General features: G+C 36.0%; 1 protein-coding gene across 1 annotated transcript in view; it reads left to right on the top strand.

The window, feature by feature from the left end:
• Positions 1-19,240, top strand: part of Ccser1 (coiled-coil serine-rich protein 1) — a 401,729-nt gene that overhangs the window by 278,574 nt on the left and 103,915 nt on the right. The window contains exon 7 of the mRNA XM_013029707.1: positions 13,616-13,693. Coding sequence (XP_012885161.1) covers positions 13,616-13,693 — 78 coding nt within the window. The remainder of the gene's footprint in view (positions 1-13,615; positions 13,694-19,240) is intronic.

The following is a 19,240-nucleotide window of genomic DNA, read 5'->3' on the forward strand; positions in this document are numbered from 1 at the left end:
ACTCAAAAGAGCCAATATTGGGCTGAGAAGGTGACTCGGTGGTGGAGTGCATGTATGAGGCCCTGGGTTCGATTCCTCAGCACCACATAAGCAGAAAAGGCCAGAAGTGTTGCTGTGATTCAAGTGGTAGAGTGCTAGCCTTGAGCTGAAGAGCTGAGAGACAGCACCCAGGCCCAGAACTCAGGCCTCACTACCCCCCCCCTCCACACACAAAGCCAGTATTAATCTTAGAGAGATAGGCATTATATTTGTGTGGTAGGTACAGCCATGACATCACTGGTAGCAAAGTAGGTGAGAGCCTAAGTGATTTGGGTCGATGTAAAGATGCTCACTCTAGTAATATAAACTTTCCTGATGTATTGTTTTTCCTTTAATAAAAAGAGCCATGATCCGCTGGACGTAGTACTCTTGAGAAATGTATTTGTCACTAAAAACAAAGGAGGTCAAATGATTTTTCTAGATGTAGTGGTGACAATAAATATCTACTGTCACCTATAGTGAAGCAGAAGAAAATATACTGTCACTTCTGTTATTGGAAAACTGTCCATCTCTTTCTTAGCTGTCTCCTCCAAGCACCCTTCAATGGGGAATTACCCTTGTACGACTCAATTTGAAGCCGAGTAAAAACTTCTAAGATAAAGGGCCATCCCCTCAAATGCTAGGTTATTGTTACTTAGTTCAAACTATGGGACAGATGGTTTGAAGCCACTGAAATGCTCACTTTTGCACTTTGTAAGGTGGAATATCTCAGAATTCATTCTCATTTATTATTCTTTGAAGAATAAATTCAAATGTATTGGGAATTATATGAGCTGTGATTAAAAAGAAAAAAGAATAATTTCATAAGAACAGAGAACAATCATTTATATAAGGGGTTGTGAAATTACAGGTGTTTGAAGTATATCTTAATTAAAATAAATTCAGAGCTTATAAAAGCATCTGAAGTATATTGCTTTCAGATATTAAGTAATTATTTGGCAATTGTCACTGTATTTTAGATCAGCTCTCCCTAATGATAAGTGGAAAGTTAATACCATCACATTAGCATAATTTGATTAGACTGAAATTTAAAATCATATGTATGTGTATCTTGTTAGTAACAATTTTTATGTCATGCCTTAGGGTAGGTATTAATAGAAGCAGGGGCTCAGTCACACAAAAATAAACACAGTCTATTATATAAAGTAAAGAATGGTAAGAACCATCACATTCGAAATGGACATTTAAAAAGGAATGCTGTTGAAGAAGGGAGAAATAACCAGAAGTTTGATAATCAAAACTCTCTTTATATATTGCGAGTAGTCAATGGATATTTTAAATAGGAAAACAGTGCATGAAATACAGAATTACATCATAGTAAACTCTAATAATGCATCTTTGTCAACACAAGTAGGCAAACAACAATAAGGAATGAACACGATGGGGCATTTTAATTTTTCTTTCCCCTTCTTCCTTCTCCTTAACTGTTTCTGACTTGGAAGTTACTGTCCTCAGGCTCCTCCTCTTCCCCTTCCCTTCCTTCTCTTCCCCTCCCCCTCTTTACCTGCTGCCTGTTCTTTATTCTCTTCCTCTTATTCTCCTTTCTGCTCCTGCTTCGTCAACTTCTCCTTCTGCTTCATTTACCTTTTCTCTCTCAGTGGCTATAGGGATTGTGTTGAAAAATGGTGTCTGCTTTTTGGAGAAAACATTATCTAAAAGCATAACCTATTACTACTCACAGCCCTCGAGCCCAAACTAGTGCCATAACCCTACCTAGAAGAATAGAATTCCTCATACTTCAACAGAAGTGATTGTACCTGAGTCCTAGGAATGGCCACTAAGACCCACGGCTCACTTTATCTTAATGGGATGGAATAATTGGATGGAAATTCCCAAAATTTGGTGATGGATTTTACTGTACAGTTCCTTGTTTTATTAGTTGCTATATATATATAGATTTTAATATGTGATTGTATTTAATTGTTAATTTTTGGAAGTATTTTTTAGTAATTTTTAAATAATTTTGACAAAAAGAGTATAATCTTTGCCAGGTTCTTTTGAACATGAAATTGCAATGGGTGACTGGCAGTCAAATTCCTCAGTTCTCCCATGTTTTCCACAACCTGTGTATATCATAGGTTAGTTAAATGCATAGCAGTAACATGAATTGGTCTTCATTCATTATTTTGTGAATCATAATTTAAAGTCATAATTTAAAAAAATTCTGACCAGCTGCTAATAATCTCAGAATGGAAAGTCTTGAAGAAGAAATTAATAATTTATGCATTGAGAATGGTATAAAATAGATAAGCCTAATTAAGTTGTTTTGGACTCACTCTTTTATCTACCAAATATATGTATTACAAACATTTAAAAATTATTAAGTTTTTTTCTGGAGCCAGACACTGGTGGCTTCACTTGTGCAATCATAGCTATTTGAGAGACTGAGGGTTGGCATTCAAAGCTAGCCTGGACAAGAAAGTCCCTGAGACTCTTATCTCCAACTAACCACCAGAAATCTGGAAGTGGAGCTGTGGCTCAAAGTGGTAGAGTGCTAGCCTTGAACAAAGGTCAAGGTTAGGTCAAGGACAGATCAAGGACAGTGCCTGTTCAAGCCCTGTAACTGACAAAAACAAAAATTCTCCTATAATGATTAATTATACTTTTATTTTTGAACTGTTTAAAAGAAAGCAGCTTTCTCATTTGGGTTGAGAAAAAAGTAGTACATTCCTAAAATGAGAATTTAGTATTTTTCTTAGACTAGTAAAAAGTAAAAACAAACAAAAACTAAAATTATGCCTTAACCAGAAGCTTAATGAAGGATTGCATGTCTGATAATCACCAGAAATTGTCTTATAAGCTGTGTTTCTTTGACTCATATAAGAAGGAAACAAAATAATTGCTATCTTCTTTCAATCTTTTCCTCTAACTCATTCTTCAGCCTTCAGAGGTTAGTAGCAATTACACAAAACATGCTTTCTGATAGCCTCAAGCCCGTCATGTTTTGTTTTGTATATACTCAAGATATTGAGGAGTTTGATTGATTTGATTATTATGTTTTGAATTAACAGCTTCCCATCATCTTCCAAAATTTGAAATAATGTCTTATAACGTTGTCAGAATTAGGAAAGTAGTGATTATCGTTACAATTTTTGCACAACAAGGGACCGTATCTATGCTTTCACTTCTTTTTGGAGATAAAAGAATTTTCTTGTGGAAAATGTTATTATATCTGGGAAAGACTAATGGGCAATGAGATCAGAAAATCTTAGGTTTGAAATATAAACTTTCTCTGATTTCTATGAGCTTTAATATTCTTCTAAAATTATACATACCTGTTTATTATTATAGGTTATACATACATATTTTTTCATGGATCAATTGGTATATGAGCATAGGTTTTGCCATATAACATCTGCTTTAAAAATAATGTCCTAGCTGGGTACCAGTGGCTCAAGCCTATAATCCCAGCTACTCAGGATGCTGAGATTTGGGGATTGTGGCTTGAGGCCATCCCCAACAGGAAATCTTGTGAAACTCTTATCTCCAATTAACTATCCAAAGAGCCAGAAGTGAAGTGTGGCTCAAGGGACAGAGTTCTAGTCCTGAGTCCAAAAGCTCAGGGATAGTGGCCAGACCCTGAGTTCAAGCCCTAGGACCAGAACAATTAAAAATTAAAAACAAAAATGAAGAACAACAGCAACAAAAAATCCGGCCAGTTACTACTGTCTTTCCTACACCACTTTCATATTTCTCTAACTCTAAAATTCCCTCAACAAAATGCTGAAATGCTAAGGTTCTTTTTTGCATTTTATTTTTTAATTGTATTAATTATTGGTGTGTGTGTGTGTGTGTGTGTGTGTGTGTGTGTGTGTGTGTGTGTGTGCGCGCGCGCGTGCTGCTACTGGTGATCGAACTTATGGCCTTGTGCTTTATTTTCACCCAAAGCTCACTCTCTACCTTTTGAGACACATCTCTGTTTCTAGGGGTTTTTTTGTGGTTGTTTTTCTGGCTACTGGAGATATGTCTGTCCAGGTATCTTTGAACTAGATCCTCATATCTCAGCCTTCTGAGTAGCTAAGGAATTACAGAGCGTAGCCTACATTTTATATTTTAAATTATGTTTATATGTTATTTTGAGTAAATGAATGTTTCCTGGTTTGGAATTGCAGAATCCAAGGGAAAATGCAGAGCCATAAAAAGCAGTAGGCTAAAGTGACCCAGTAACATTATTGTTGGTGTGAACAGAAATAAACTGTTATAGTTGTATTTGAAATGTGGACACAGTGCCATCCACTGATAAATCCACTGTGTGGTGTAAGATATTTTCACATGAACATCATTGAAACCCTCAGCCGCAGCTTGCTAAACAAACATTCACAATTGTAGCCTCTCCCTCAAACACAGTCATTTCGACTAGGACTCAGACTCTTTCCAAAACTATCTTGTGAGTTGCTGGTGATGACATTAGCTTTGGGCTACAACAAAATGGAACAGCTGTTGAAGGTAGACATGTTTTATGAAACAGAGTTGCAGTTACTTTTTGTGCTTTCTAAGGAAGAAGCAAATTTTCTTGAAAGACTTCACTGAAATTTTACTTCACTGAAATTTTCAGAATTATCCCATTCCTACAAAATCATGGGCACAATTAGGTATGAAATGTATGTCAGGGCAATAACTAAAGCTACTACTAATAGATCAAATGTGGACAGAACTCTGCATGGGAATACACATTCCTCCCATACACAGACCATTTCCAAAAGTGTCCATGCTTATCAAATATATTTATACATCTCTGGAATGAGTCAACACAAAAGACTCCTATGGTTACTCAGGCCCGATCAAGTTCAGAGTCTTCACATTAAGTACAGTCCTGTCATTGTAATCACTTAAGATACAGTGGTTGAAGGTTTTTCTATTTCTTCACAAGATAGATAACTTCAAGGAAGATGACATGGAAGCCAACTACTATAACAAATCTAATTCATAATTTAGTGGACAAAACCCAATGGCACTGATTCATAGCAACTTTAAGGATCTTCTGGAAAGTGAATACTTTCAGTTGTGGTACTTTGTGATCTCCTTACCTGCGAATCTCTTTGGCTCCATTTGCCTGGAATAATGTGGAGAAGTAGCAATTTCTTTTCACATTATCGTAGGAACCTAGAGAAATGTTTTCCTTTGGGACTTCCCAGTTTGATCACATCACATTGATGTGCTTTGAGATTACCTTATAATTAAGGCACACTTTCATTCTTGACTGTTCTTTGCCTCACCGGCTCCATTTAAAGATCTGCCTCCTTTACTATGAACAATGTTCAGCTGACGATTTCCCCTGGAAATTCAGAGTTATGGGATTTCTTTTTTCTTCTGTCACACATTGTTCTTCATCCATATTCTCCCCAGGTCTGTCTACATTTTCTGTGGTTTAGTGTAGAGAATTTGCCTTTTCTAGTCCCCTGCCCCCTGCCAAAGTTGTGAATTGTTGGACTCTAAATCAATCTTGATTATAACCCAGAAACAGGAAGAACCCTTCCAGGCAGAATCATACTGGAATTTTTCTCTGATTTCCAGTTGATCAAACATAACCCAAGCAGAACTCTTTCTTGAAGAACCTGAGACATGCACACAGCTAAAACACCAGTGCTCTCAAAATCCCCTGTCAGTGTTTCAAATGGGGAAGCATTTTGCCAAGTGCTTTGAAACTACTGGAGACAGAGTAGTCACTGCTAAGCTTTGATGGCTCGAATGTAACCGTATTTTCTTGTTTTGTTTTCCTTTTTTCTTCTTCCCTTGTTTCTCTTTTCTGTTTCAATACATTAAGTCCATGACTTGTAGCAACCACTTCTGTTGTCAAAATTCTATCAGTAACAGAAACCATCAAACAAGCCACTTCACAAAAAATAAATACATTTTGCCACATAGCTGGATCTAGCCAGATGTCCATGTATCTTATTTCAAGGTTCAGTTCTACTGGATTATTCTGGGCTATTGTCTTTCTCTGGGACTGTTAGCAAAATAGTTTTCAACTCCTTCAAGCAAGATACTTAGAATGTCTAGAAGAGAAGGAAGAATAATTTCAGCTGTCTGAGTATGAGTACATTATTCACAGAAGCACTTCAAAATTTGTGTCTTGATGTTCAGTATCTCTTGTGTAGAATTCTTGGGAACATATACTTCAGTTGACAGATGGCCAATAAGAAGTAGGTACTTCATACTTCAGGGAAACATCATTCTGGCAAGAAAGAGACTGATGGTCTTATAGAAATACCTGACAAAGTCCCCTGGCTCCTGGTCTGGTCCAGCCCCACTCATTCTGGTTAAGATGACTTTCATCACAATTAGCTCTGTTCAAATAGAGAACTTGATATTCATGGAGATTTTAAGTTAAAAAATACCCATAGATTATTAATGTATATTTTTTTCTGGGTTGGTGACTTAACTCAAACTATGAAGTGGCAATAGACAATACTGCCCAATGTCTCAGCTAGAAGGCTGCTGGGGGAGACATATTAAAGACTTCTGTATAACTCCTTACTGCAGACCACTGGCCAGGGCACACCACCCAGTGCTGGCTACATCTGCTTCCACTATTGAGAACCAGGTTATATCCATTTGTGCCTGGATTCTTGGCTAAATAGTCTCTAATTCTCAAAGTATGCATGTACATTCACTTTCAAAAATTCATAAATCAGGGGCTGGGAAGGTGGCTCAGTGGTAGAGCACTTGCCTTGCATGCCTGAGGCCCTGGGTTTGATTCCTCAGCACCACATAAACAAAAAGAAAAAAGCCGGAAGTGGCGCTGTGGCTCAAGGGGTAGAGCGCTAGCCTTGAGCTGAAGAGCTGAGGGACAGCGCCCAGGCCCAGAGTTCAGGCCCCACGACTGGACCCCCCAAAAAAATTTCATAAATCACAAAAGCACAATATGTGAAGCTTCTGTCAAAACATAATACTATGTACTATGTAATGCTCACTAATATTCTTTTCAGAGCTTCCTACCTAGCCTATTTTTAATGGTTGTCATTTAAAGAAGTGACTTATAGAAGTCACTTGTTGTATTATTAAAATCCTAGCGTTTTAATAAACTAATACCTGATTTTAAAAACTGTAATAAATTTTAGCCTGTAGAAAGAAACAAAAGACCAAGTAAACTTTTCAGGTAAATATCTCTTATAATTCCCCTTCTAGATGGTGTTTTATGGGAGCATGTAGGTGTCTCTTGTGAATCTGTTTTCATGGTAGTTTTATTCAGCTGGGCACCAGTTGTTCATTCATACCTTTAATCCTAACTACATAGGAAGCTGAGAGCTGAAGTTGTGGATCAAAGCCAGGCTAGACAGGCAAATCTTAGAGGTTCTTTTCTTGACTTAACCAGGAAAAAGCTGAAAGTGGATCAAGTTGTACAGTGACTGCCTTGAACAAAATACCTAAAGTAAGAGTATGAAGCCAAAAATCCAAGCCCCAGTACCAGTACACACAGAAAATAAAAATTTTATTAATATATTGAGACAAAGCAATGTATGGGAAGCCCACCTAACTGATGCGTCTTTGGAAAATTTAAGTGCTTCAAACAAAATATCTATAACACACCAATTTTATGAAAAGATCACATAACAAATCAATTGTGCTTTTGAAGCAAAAATCCATAAACTTGGTGACAGATTGCTGACCAAGTGTCACTATCATTGCTAGAACCTGACACAGAAGCAGCAGAGATTTAGTCCACAGATTTATTTGCTGGAATGGAAATTAATCTTTAAAAATGATCAGGTGGGATACCTATAGTAATAGGTTGACACTTGAAGTCACAAAACTTTAACAGATGGCCCTGTGTGGAAGGAATGAAGGACATGTTGGTGCATTTTCTGTGTCTGGAATGAAATACCTAAAGCTGGCAGTTTACAAAGATAAAACATTTATGTAGTACATAGTTTTGAAGGCTAAAAAGCTTAATGATGTGGGTTATGTATAGAACCCAAGGCTGTGTCTTAGCATAGTGGATGGCATTATGGAAGAAACGTATAAACAAAATCATGTAGCCAGACAAAAAGTCAGAGTTCTGGGTGAGGTCTACCTCCTTTTAGATCAACTCTTCTCCCATGAACTACTTCAGGTTGCATAAGGACTATGTGAATCCCTTCTGAGCAGGCACTCACAATGGCCTACCAACTTCCACGAGGCCCCTCCTCTTAAAGGTCCTGGGTGTGAAGTGATGATTGGAAATGATTTCACATTGGTTTAGTGTGGTTTCCTCTTTAAGAAAATTTCCAAAGCTGGAATTTGCAAAATCTTCCTGTGAATTTTTTTTCTTCCTTTTGTTTTTTTTAGTTTTACAAAGCCTCAGAATCAGAGCACTTGCAAACTGTACCAATCCCAGCCAGATATTCCCTTCCATACAAAACAGCTCCATTAAGCCAGTGTACCTGGCTCTAGCTGTGTGTGTCTGTGTATATTTTAATCTGTGAAACGAATTTAAATAGATCATTTTTCAAGAGCTGGCAACCATCCTCGGTTTTACAGAAAAGATATTTGGAAATCAGTTATTTTTTTAAAAATCCTACCAAATCTGAATAACAATGGGCTAACGTTTACCAACAACTTTATCCTTTACTTTTGTTTTCTGAGGGTATATCAGAAGAAGGCCAGCATCAGAAAAAAAAATGTGTGTGTGTGTGTGTGTGTGTGTGTGTGTGTGTGTGTGTGTGTTAGTGCTGGGATTTGAACTCAGGGCCTGAGCACTGTCCCTGAGCTTCTTTTGCTCAACACTATCTCTCTCCACTTGAGCCACAACTCCACTTCCAGCGTTTCTAGTAGCTTATTGGATATAAGAGTCTCAAAACTTTCTTGCCCAGGCTGGCTTCAAAACATGATGCTCAGATTTCAGCCTCCTCAGTAGCTGGGTTACAGGTGGCTGCCAGCACCTGGTGATAAAATATGTTTTTATGTGTTCTAAGCAAAATTTTCTATTCATATAGTTTGGTGAACTCTAAGGGCACTGAACAGACAAATTATTTAACCCAAAGACACAGCACTTTGAATAAATATAATACGAACTTGCTTATTTCAACAGTTTTAGAAAGCCCTAGCATAAGTTATGGATTCTGTGAAGAGAAATTAAAGAAATTTTCTGAATGCATCTAATACAATGTAGTATTTCAGAGAATTACTCTATAACCTCAATCACTAGCCTGTAGAAATTAGGTAATAGCACCTCATTTTTATTGCACATTTTCAATTTGCCAGACATCACATGGGAATCCTAGAGACTGGAGCTGCAATAGATTTTTTTTTAATGTTTTGGGGCTTGAATTCAAAGACTGGGAACTGTTCCTGAGCTTTTAGGCTCAAAGCTAGTGCTTTTGAACAACAGCTCCACTTCTGGCTCTTTGGGTAGTTAATTGGACATTAGAATCCCAAGGACTTTCTTGCTTGGGCTGACTTTGAACCACTATCCTCACATCTTAGCTTAATGAGTACCTAGGCACCCACTTGCAATAGATCTTAAAAGCGCTCTTTATTACTTTGCTTTTTGGGTAGCTTCACGTAGGGTCAACAATGGACTACATATACCATAGTGGTCCCTAGAATGCTGTCTCCAAGTGATGCTTTCTCCTTCTTTTTTTGTGTAAATGCACTCACTACCTGGTTGTCTGCATGGAGACACAGCATTGTCTAGCTATGCATTTCTTGTACTGCCATTTGTTAAGACCCAGAAGTTAGGTGAGCTACAGAGAATATTAGATCTTGAAAGGAGTAAGGAATGCAACTCTTCTACTCTTGTTTACATAGTTGACCATGGAAAGGTAAAGACATTGTGATTGTGGATAAGCTCTTGTGAGATTTGTCTGTCATCACATGATTTTTATTAGCTCCATTAGATAAAATGCCTACCTGTCTCTTTGTTTCTCCCATTTTCTGATATGCAACCAAATATATGTGTGTGTGTGTGTGTGTGTGTGTGTGTGTGTGTGTAGTATTCTAGAAATAATATTTGCAATTCAAAAGAATTTTCTTGACACTATAGCATTAGATTTCCATCATAATTAATGCAAGTACTATTATATGTGCATATATTCATATTAAGGTTTATTATTTAGAAATAGACATGAAAAAGGTCTAGGTAACTTACATCAATAAATCAATTCTTCATTATTTAAATTCATTAAATCATAAATTTTGAATTATAGTTTATAAATGCAAAGTTTTTACTTGAAATGAATATATTCCACTATTAAAATCCATTAGTACATTCCTCAAATATTACAACCTCTACAGGTTCCTTATCACGAATATATGTCAAATATGAAAGACACAGTCAGTCAACTTATAGGAAGTGAATGTTAAAGTTGGATGAACATCATACTGATTTTCTATGTTCATTTCATTTTAAGGGAAAATAAATTATGGTTCTAGTCAAGGTGAATAATTTCTGGAGATAAATGCACCTGTATTTTGTGGCTAAATTTAGTTACATCCACATTAACTGATTAGCCTCAGACAAGCTATTCCATGTTTGACAATCATTTTTTAAAGCCTCTTATTTATAATGAACTTATTAGACAAGATGGATATTCTAATATGATATTTTGCTTTAATTAAAATTAATGAGAAATCACTGATTTTTGTGACATTACAAAGGGAAGACTACTTTAATCCCATTGAGTTGAATGTGCCAAAATAAAAGCTTTCTAAAATACACAATTGGTCTTATTCATATCCACATTCTCTAATTCAGTTGTAGAACAGACAGTAATTGAATTATCATTGCAGATTCTGTGTTGTAAACCTAAAAAGCACAATAATCTGTTCTCAAGTTCACTTACAGTCTTCACAGACAGTAATGGAAACAATTTCATCCTGATATCGCTAATCACTAAAACCTAGCACTCAGCACATTTTGTGTGTCAGCTCTGTTTTTGCTAGTTTTACCTCATTAAGTCCTGCCCCCATGATAACCAATTAGAGTAGACATTATTATTATCTTACAGGACAGAAAATAGCTGCCCAGAGCGGACAGTTTCACTTACCTGAATCCACACAATAGTTAAATGGTGACCTGTATGCATTCATCCTAATTCAAGTTCCAAAAGCTCACAGGAAATAGGCACATTCATTTTATAATGTACTTCTGCTCTAAAGATGAATAGTGCTACTACTGAGAAGATACATAGGATTGGTTGTTTTGATCTCTCTAATACTGCTGAGCCATTTCTCTTAGCATTTTCTTTTTCTGAGACACAAAATTTTATGTGTTCATTCAATCATTCAGCAAGTATTGTGTACGTGCTAGACTTCCCTATATTTAGAATTTAAGTGGAAAACCACAGTTTTCCCGGCAAGATGCCTTCAAGCTTGCTGTTGTTTCCAGGACTGAGTAATAGGAAAGGGACTACTGAGAAGAAAGGATTCAACAAGCCTGGAGTTCTGACCTCCAGGGTGCTTACCAATGAATACACAGCTTCCTTTGTGAGAAATGAAGAGATTCAAGGGGAAACAGACTTCATTCACTTATTTGAATGTGCGTAGTGTTTATCCCATGCCCTGTTACCTGCTGCCGTAACAGGAAGTCAAAGGAGCATCAGCAATCTGAGTTCAATCTCTAACTCAGATGAGGCGTTCTTTGTACTGGGCCTACTTCAATGAACTTGACCAATCTAGTCACATTTCCTACTTGTTCAATTCCCTCCACACAAAAACTCAAGGCTTCTTTCTTTCTTGATACCTACTTATCCTTGGTATCTGCTGTTTTACCTTCCCAGTTTATTTTTGATTAAAATATATGGATGTCTGAAATACCAGGTTGAAACCCTTTGGTAAAGTTAACACAGACTTAAAAAAGAAATGAATGATGTGGACGTAAAACATGATCTGCTGGGGGAGTTGCTTACCAGCAGGAGCAAGGAAGGGCACGCAGAAGGTGAATGAGGATGAAGGAGACAGAAGTCGTTTATTGGCATAGATGAACTAGAACAGTGGAACTTGTTGAAATCACTTTGGGAGGGGGAAGGGAAATACAAAACAGTAGAGGAGGTTAGAGAGAGAATGACGTGGAGAATTCAATTGGATAAATTATGTGCATATATGGAAATTTCACAGTAAAACTTACCTTTCTGCAACTTACGCATGGTGATAAAAACCTGTAAAAAATCTGTTAGGTTTTTTCTCTTGGTGGGGAAAGAGGGCAGTAAGAATGATAAAGCGGGGGGAGATTGTTTGGGATTCAGTTTTCACATAAGTATGTTTTCACATAAATATGTTTTTACATAAGATGTAACAATGAAATCACCTTCTGGCATATGAATAATATGTAAGTTAATAAAAAGTCTTAAAAAAAGAAAATTTTGAGTACATATATTGCCAGTTTTAAAAATCCAAATAATAATGTACATAAAAAGAAATTCATTTGTCTTTTGATAACAAGTTTTATCACCATTGTTCTTTGAACAAAAGGGAAAAATGGCTTAAATTTGAGACTTATATCCAAAGGGCTTACTATAATTTTATTTAAAAGAATAAATATATTGGAATGACATCTAAATTATAGATCACCATAAAAGCAAATGAAATAAAACATGAAGATACTTTTATTTGATTTTTTGGTATGTTTTTCTCCGCTTGATAATTAAGTGCAGTTTATCAAATGCTGTCATGTAAGATTGAATTGTTTTCTTAAAAACATTTATATCTGGATTGCCTAAGAGCCATAGAATTAAAGTGTCACACTGTAAGATGGATTTGAAAGTTACAGCCAGAAGAACGTTTTAGCTTAGAATGACATTTAAAGAATCAGTGTTACATGAGGCACAAGTTGTAGTTTGCTTTCTATGTTTCTGACAACTATAGAAGATATCACCCCTTTATAAAGGGTTGCTATGAAGATTGATTGTAAGTTCATTTTCTTGTGGGAGTTCAATTAACTTTCATCGGCAAAGATGTGATGCAGGATTTTAAGTGTTCACAACTATATGTTATCTCTGCCTCCTAAACATACTATTGGCAAGAACAAGATACTTCAATAAATGGCAGACTGTCATGCTATAGGTAAATATCAAATGACTCAAGGTTATACTTGGGTCTGTCACCTGTTTAAGTGGCCATGAGAAACCTCACATTGAGAAAAGCAGTTTGAAGGATAGTTTTTTCCTTTTTCTGCAAAAACTTACTCATTTCTTATGGAAGACACCTGCAGTACCTTACTTAGTAAAAAAGCTTTGTCTGTTATGCCATATTATTTGATGGTGAAATTCAGCAATTCATGTTATCTTACCTATTATCATATGTACAGTCACCTACCAGTCTTTGTAATGACGACAAAATAAATCATATGGTTGAATACTCAAAAGAAATAAACAAGAAAGTATAAATGAAGCACTGATAGTGCTGCATATTAACATAACCCCAAAGATGGCCATTACATTTAATGAACTGTCCTTAATAGGGATTTGGGAACAGCTAATTTACTTTCCCAGCTAAGTACTCCTTTCCATATCAGGAATGGCTGGATAAATCATCCCCATTTGAATTTTGCTATGTCCATTTGGCTCCGTTTATTTTTCACAAGAAATCCTGGGTTCTGAATTAGGAAGAAGAAAAATGGGTGCTAGCTTGTTCTTCACGCCGTTTTGTTTCTTTGCAGAGTGCAGAGCTGAGCCCAGCAAACAGCATGGCATCCCTTCCGGTCAGTCCTCTCACTGAAGAGCCACTGCCTTTCAAGGTAAAAAATTAATGCACAACAAGGAATTGCTTTCCAATGTTGTTAGGTTAGCAGTTCAGACTAGCTTGTTTATGCATAGATGGCTAAGCTAAACTGGCTTAAGACTTTAACATTATTTTTTGTTCCATTTTTACCCTATTGCTTCCTTTAGGAAGATGTTGAGAATGATTTGTAGAATAATCATTTACTTTATACATGTGATACTGGCATTTTATTATATAATAAGACTCACATAGACTGCGCCATCCAGCCTTCTTCAGTTGTTACATTTTTCTTTTCTTTGTTCTCTTTCTTTCTTTTCTTTTTTTTTTTTTTTTTTGGTTGGTCATGGAGCTTGAACTCTGGGCCTGGGCTCTGTCCCTAAGCTCTTCAGCTCAAGGTGAGTGCTTTACCACTTGAGCCACAGTGCCACTTCTGGTGGTTAATTGAAGAGTCTCATGGACTTTCCTGCACGGCTGGCTTTGAACCCTGATCCTCAGATCTCAGCCTCCTAAGTAGCTAGGATTGCAGGTGTGAGCCACTACTAAGTCTGGCTTAGTAGTAACATTTTTATTAGCAGTGCTACTTCACCAATAATAATATTACCATTAGCAAGTAAAAATTAGCAGCAATGTTCTCTTTCTTTCTTTCTCTCTTTCTCTTTCTTTCTCTCTTCTTTTCTCTCTTTCATTCTCTCTTTCACCTGGGCTGTAACAGGAGGTCTAGGTACTATTCTTACCCTTCTTTGTGCTTAAGGCTAGCACTCTACCACTTTGGGCCACAGCACCACCTCTGTTATTTTGAGTGGTTAATTAGAGATAAGAGTCTTATGGGTACTTTTCTGCCCAAGCTGGATTCCAACCACAATCCTCAGATCTCAGCCTCCTGAGTAGCTAGGGTTATAGGCATGAGCCATTATGCCCAGCTTATGATGTTCTTTTTATTGTGTTCATTTCCATAACACATTATATTTTAAAAAGTCTTTAAGTAAAGATGAGAATATATAAGTGATTAATTAGTAACATTCTCTAATTTGAAAGTTAGACTTTGCAAAGAAAGAGTCTTGCTAAAAATTAAATGATTTACTTTAAATCAAAGTATTTTTTTAAGATTAAATGATTTCCTTTAAACCAAAATGTGAAAAATCAACTATTTTATGTTTGGATGGTTGGATGCCATTAGGAATTACTGGAAATAAAAGTATCTTTAATAGTGTGAATAAAACTTACAACTTTGGGCTGATACACCAAAATATAGTAGTCATCATGGTTTGAAGACAGAAATACACAATTTTGGGATGACTTTCTTGGCTTTTGTATTTTGTTATAACATTATTATTCCCTGGTTTTTACTTTTCCTTATGAGGAATGTAGTGTTCTCATGTGATTGGCATGGAAACCCTAACCCTCAGTATTTCTATACTGCTAATGTACAAATTTTAGAAGTCTACCAGTTCCATTGAAGGTCATTAATTTTTACTGATGGATATCTTGTTTGCTTAATGATAGACAAATAATTGGCATTTTAAAATATCATTTCTCTACCAAATGTAAAATATTGAGCAGTATCCTGGTTATATTATATATGAAAAAGAAAATAATTTGGCAAATTGAGATCATAATTCTGTGCTTCAAATTTTAATGTTATTGCTGTTTCTGTCTTAAAAGGGCGAAATTTATAGAACAGTCACAGCATGAGCAAGACATTAATTGAATCTTAAAGTTTCAGGAGAAGCTATTTTTTTAATATATTGATAAGGACTTCAATTCTCAAAAATGAATGTGTTTTCTTTTAGTAAAGGTTAAAAAGAAATTAGATACATCCTAGAATCTGCTGACATAATGCTATTATAAATATAATTATTCTTGTTAGAATCTTTCATCTAAGAAATCAATATTGTTTTTGAATTAATGTAGGTGATTTTATAAGCAATTAAAACCTTCAAGTACATATAATATGTAACATTGGCTTTCAAAGACCAACATACTTCTATTCCTTTTTAACTTAATTATTGTGTGAAAAGAATATTAGTTAAATTTTTAACGTATCACAGAAAAATGATCCCACTTGACTTTAAAAGTATCTAATATTCATTTTCAAATTATGAAGTGAAAGTCTAGCATTTGCTTATTTGATCTGTAATTTATAAATTATCATTTTATAACTAAATAATAGGATTTATTTTTACTCATGTGAAAAAACTGCAGTGAATATTTTAAGCAGTACTTTAGTAGTACAGGACATTATTATCACAAAAATCAGTTGAAAACTACTTAAGGCATAGAGGAAATTATAGTTTGTTACAAGTCAATCAGGAAAAGTATCTGATAGACTAATTCCTAGATGTCTAACACTTTGTCTCAAAGTACGATGGTCAAGTATGATACTTGACTACCATGATAACTACAACAGTAGTGTATTATATATTTTCTGTTTAACCAGTGGCATGGCCTTTCATATGAAAATAATTCCATATATTTTTTGGGCAGGGTTATTTATCACAGTGACAAATACCTGAGAGAAACAATTCAAAGGAAAAATGGTTCATTTTGGTTCATGATGTCAGTGACTTGGGCCATGGTCAGATGGCTCCGTGCTTCCTATCTGTGGTGTGGTCAAACATCATGGAGGAAGGCGTGAACTGATTGAGCAGAGCTGCTCACCTCATGGCAGAGAGGAAGCAGAAAGGAAAAGCATACAAGGAGGGGTCAGGGTCAACTTGCACCCTTCTAGCACATTTCTCCATTAACCTTCCTCTCCTTGTTCCATAGTTACGTTTAGACTCCTGCCATTTTAAATCCATCAGTGGATTAGATCATTGATTAGGTCAGATATCTCATTATTTACATATCTTAGGATATTACCCACAGATCTACTTTACTAATGCCCTAGGCACCTCTCAATCCATTAAGACTAACTACTCGTTTCCTAAGATATACAGTGATTCCAACACCCAATCCAATCACCACCCACCCTAATATTGGATAAGCTAAGACAATCATCTGAAAGATAAATATTGTTGGCTGGTTGAGGGACTTCATTTTCCACTTTCTTTGGGAGGAGTAATTTGATTAATGAAAGAAAGGCATTCTTCCCGCTTCTTGGCTCTATTTTGGAAGCACTGCTAGAACAGTTGGAGGAAGATATGTTGACTTGGCATGTACCGTAGTGTTTTGCTTTCCTTGATTGCTGATTTTAAATGAATGGGAACAACATGGCATCATTCATCTAAAATATTCATGAAAGTTCCAGGTCATTCACTTAAGCAAAATATTACTGATTTTTTTAAAAGGAAGCAGATTTTATACCCATTTGATATTTATGGTTTTTATATAGAATAATGCTGTGAGCAATGTTGTCTGTCTTGATTTTGATGTATTCATTCTCTCCAAGTCCTTCTGCCCATCTCTAATTTAATTCTCATTTGATCTCATGATCCTCAGTCAGTGCTACTAGACTTCCTCTTGCAAATTGCCACTGTTTCTGTGACATTCCTGAATGTCACTTGTAGTAGGCATTAAGGAGAATTTACTGTGTGGAATACCTTATATAAGAGACTAGGAGATGGTTAATATTATTCAGACTGTAGACTCAGAAATCCAAATTTCTGGCAAGAATTGAACAAGTAATAAGATAAAAATATAAAGAAAAAATGCATTTAAAAAGTTAATGCTGAGAAGATAGACCACTGTCACCTTGATTGCTGGGGGGGCGGTTATTAGAAATTATGAGCAGTCTCAATTTAGCACTGTGTAGCAAGTGGCCCATCTCCATTTTTCTACTTGTTTCTGTTGCCAGAGGCTCCATTTCTGCAAAGACACTTAGGGAAGAAAATGACCTTAAATTTTCCATACATAATTATACTTTAACAATTTGCTCAGCTTTGTAAAAACTTTCACTCTGAAATTCCACTGCCAAATTCCTTTTTTCCTCAAGAAAGTCCTAACTTTACATTTAGTCTTAAGAATGCAGCATAATTTTAAGATAATGGGTTTAGCCTATATCATGAGTGTCTTTCTTTTTATAAAAATAAGTTTTTATTGTGAAAATACTGTACAGAGGGGTTACTATCACATGAACAAGGTAATGAATACATTTCTTATCAAGCATTGTTGCCTCCTCCTTTGCTTTTCCCCTAGCATCCTTTCCCTCTTGTCTCCACAACTACATCCCCCTCCCAAAAATTGTAAAGTTCTATTTTTTGACATAGTGTCTTGTATATCTCATTGTTGCAATGGGTCAACCTGTATCTCTATTTAAACAATTTGTTTTTTCCCTACCGCTCCCCAAGTTATATCAACATCAAATACAGTGAAAACAGAGGTTATATTGTGGGGGAGGGACATACAAAGCAAGAAAAAAAATCACATAGTACCTTATAAATCGTTAGAAACAATAACAAGAAAGAAAAAAACCACTTGTGTCCTTACTTGGGGTTCATTTCCCTTAACATCATCTTATCTGACCTTTTCTGCTTGTCTCAGATATATACTAGTTATTGTAAATAAGGGAAACCATGGGACTTATGTTTCTTTGGGCCTGACTTGCTTCAGTTGATACAATTTTTTCCAAGTCTTTCCATTTCCTAACAAATGGGGTAATGCCATTCTTTCGGATGGAAAATAGAATTCCATTGTGTATATATACCACATTTTCTTGATCTGTTCAACTACTGAGGTGCATCTGAGTTGGTTCCATATCTTAGCTATGGTAAATAATACTGCAATAAACATAGTTGTGCTGGTAGCTTTACTATGGTCTTGTTTGTGATCATTCAGGTAAATGCCCAAAAGTGGGATTTCTGGGTCATAGGGGAGCTCTATGTGGAGTGTTTTGAGGAACCTCCATTCTACTTTCCAAAGTGGTTGAAAAAGTTTACACTCCCACCAACAATGAAGTAGGGTTCCCTTCTGTCTACATCCCTTCCAGCATCTGTTGTTATTAGATTTCTTGGTTATAGCCATTCTAATTGGGGTGAGGTGGATTCTTAATGTTTTGATTTGCATTTCTTTTATGGCTAGTGAGGTTGGACATTTCTTCATGTGTCTATTGGCCATTCTTTTTTCCTCTTCAGAGAAATTTCTCTTTAAATCTTTAGCCCTCTTTTTTATTGGGCAGTTGTTTCTTTGAAGATTTGTTTTTAGGGGATTTAATTTTTTTGAGTATGAGTGTCTTTCAATTATATCCATTAATTTTTTCCATTGTCTTTTTTCCTACCTAATTGGAAATTTTAGAAATAGACTCATTTCACCAAATAGGAAATTTTGAAACCTGTACACTTCTTGAAAATATTAAGTTTTGAAACAGTAGATAATCATCTCCTATTACAAATAAGGAAATTGAAACTGAATGCTCAGTCAAACTTATGGAAAGAAAATGCTGCTGAATGGAAGAGCTAGAATTCTATCTCATGTTTTTAAGATTCTAAAGACTGGAATATTGAGTTCTTCTGTACTACCAAGAGTCTTTTTTTGGGGGGAGTGTCCGGTCGTGGGGCCTGAACTCTGGGCCTGGGCGCTGTCCCTCAGCTCTTCAGCTCAAGGCTAGCACTCTACCACTTGAGCCACA

Source organism: Dipodomys ordii, unplaced genomic scaffold (assembly GCF_000151885.1).
Source record: "Dipodomys ordii isolate 6190 unplaced genomic scaffold, Dord_2.0 Scaffold122, whole genome shotgun sequence".
Taxonomy (NCBI): Eukaryota; Metazoa; Chordata; class Mammalia; order Rodentia; family Heteromyidae; genus Dipodomys; species Dipodomys ordii.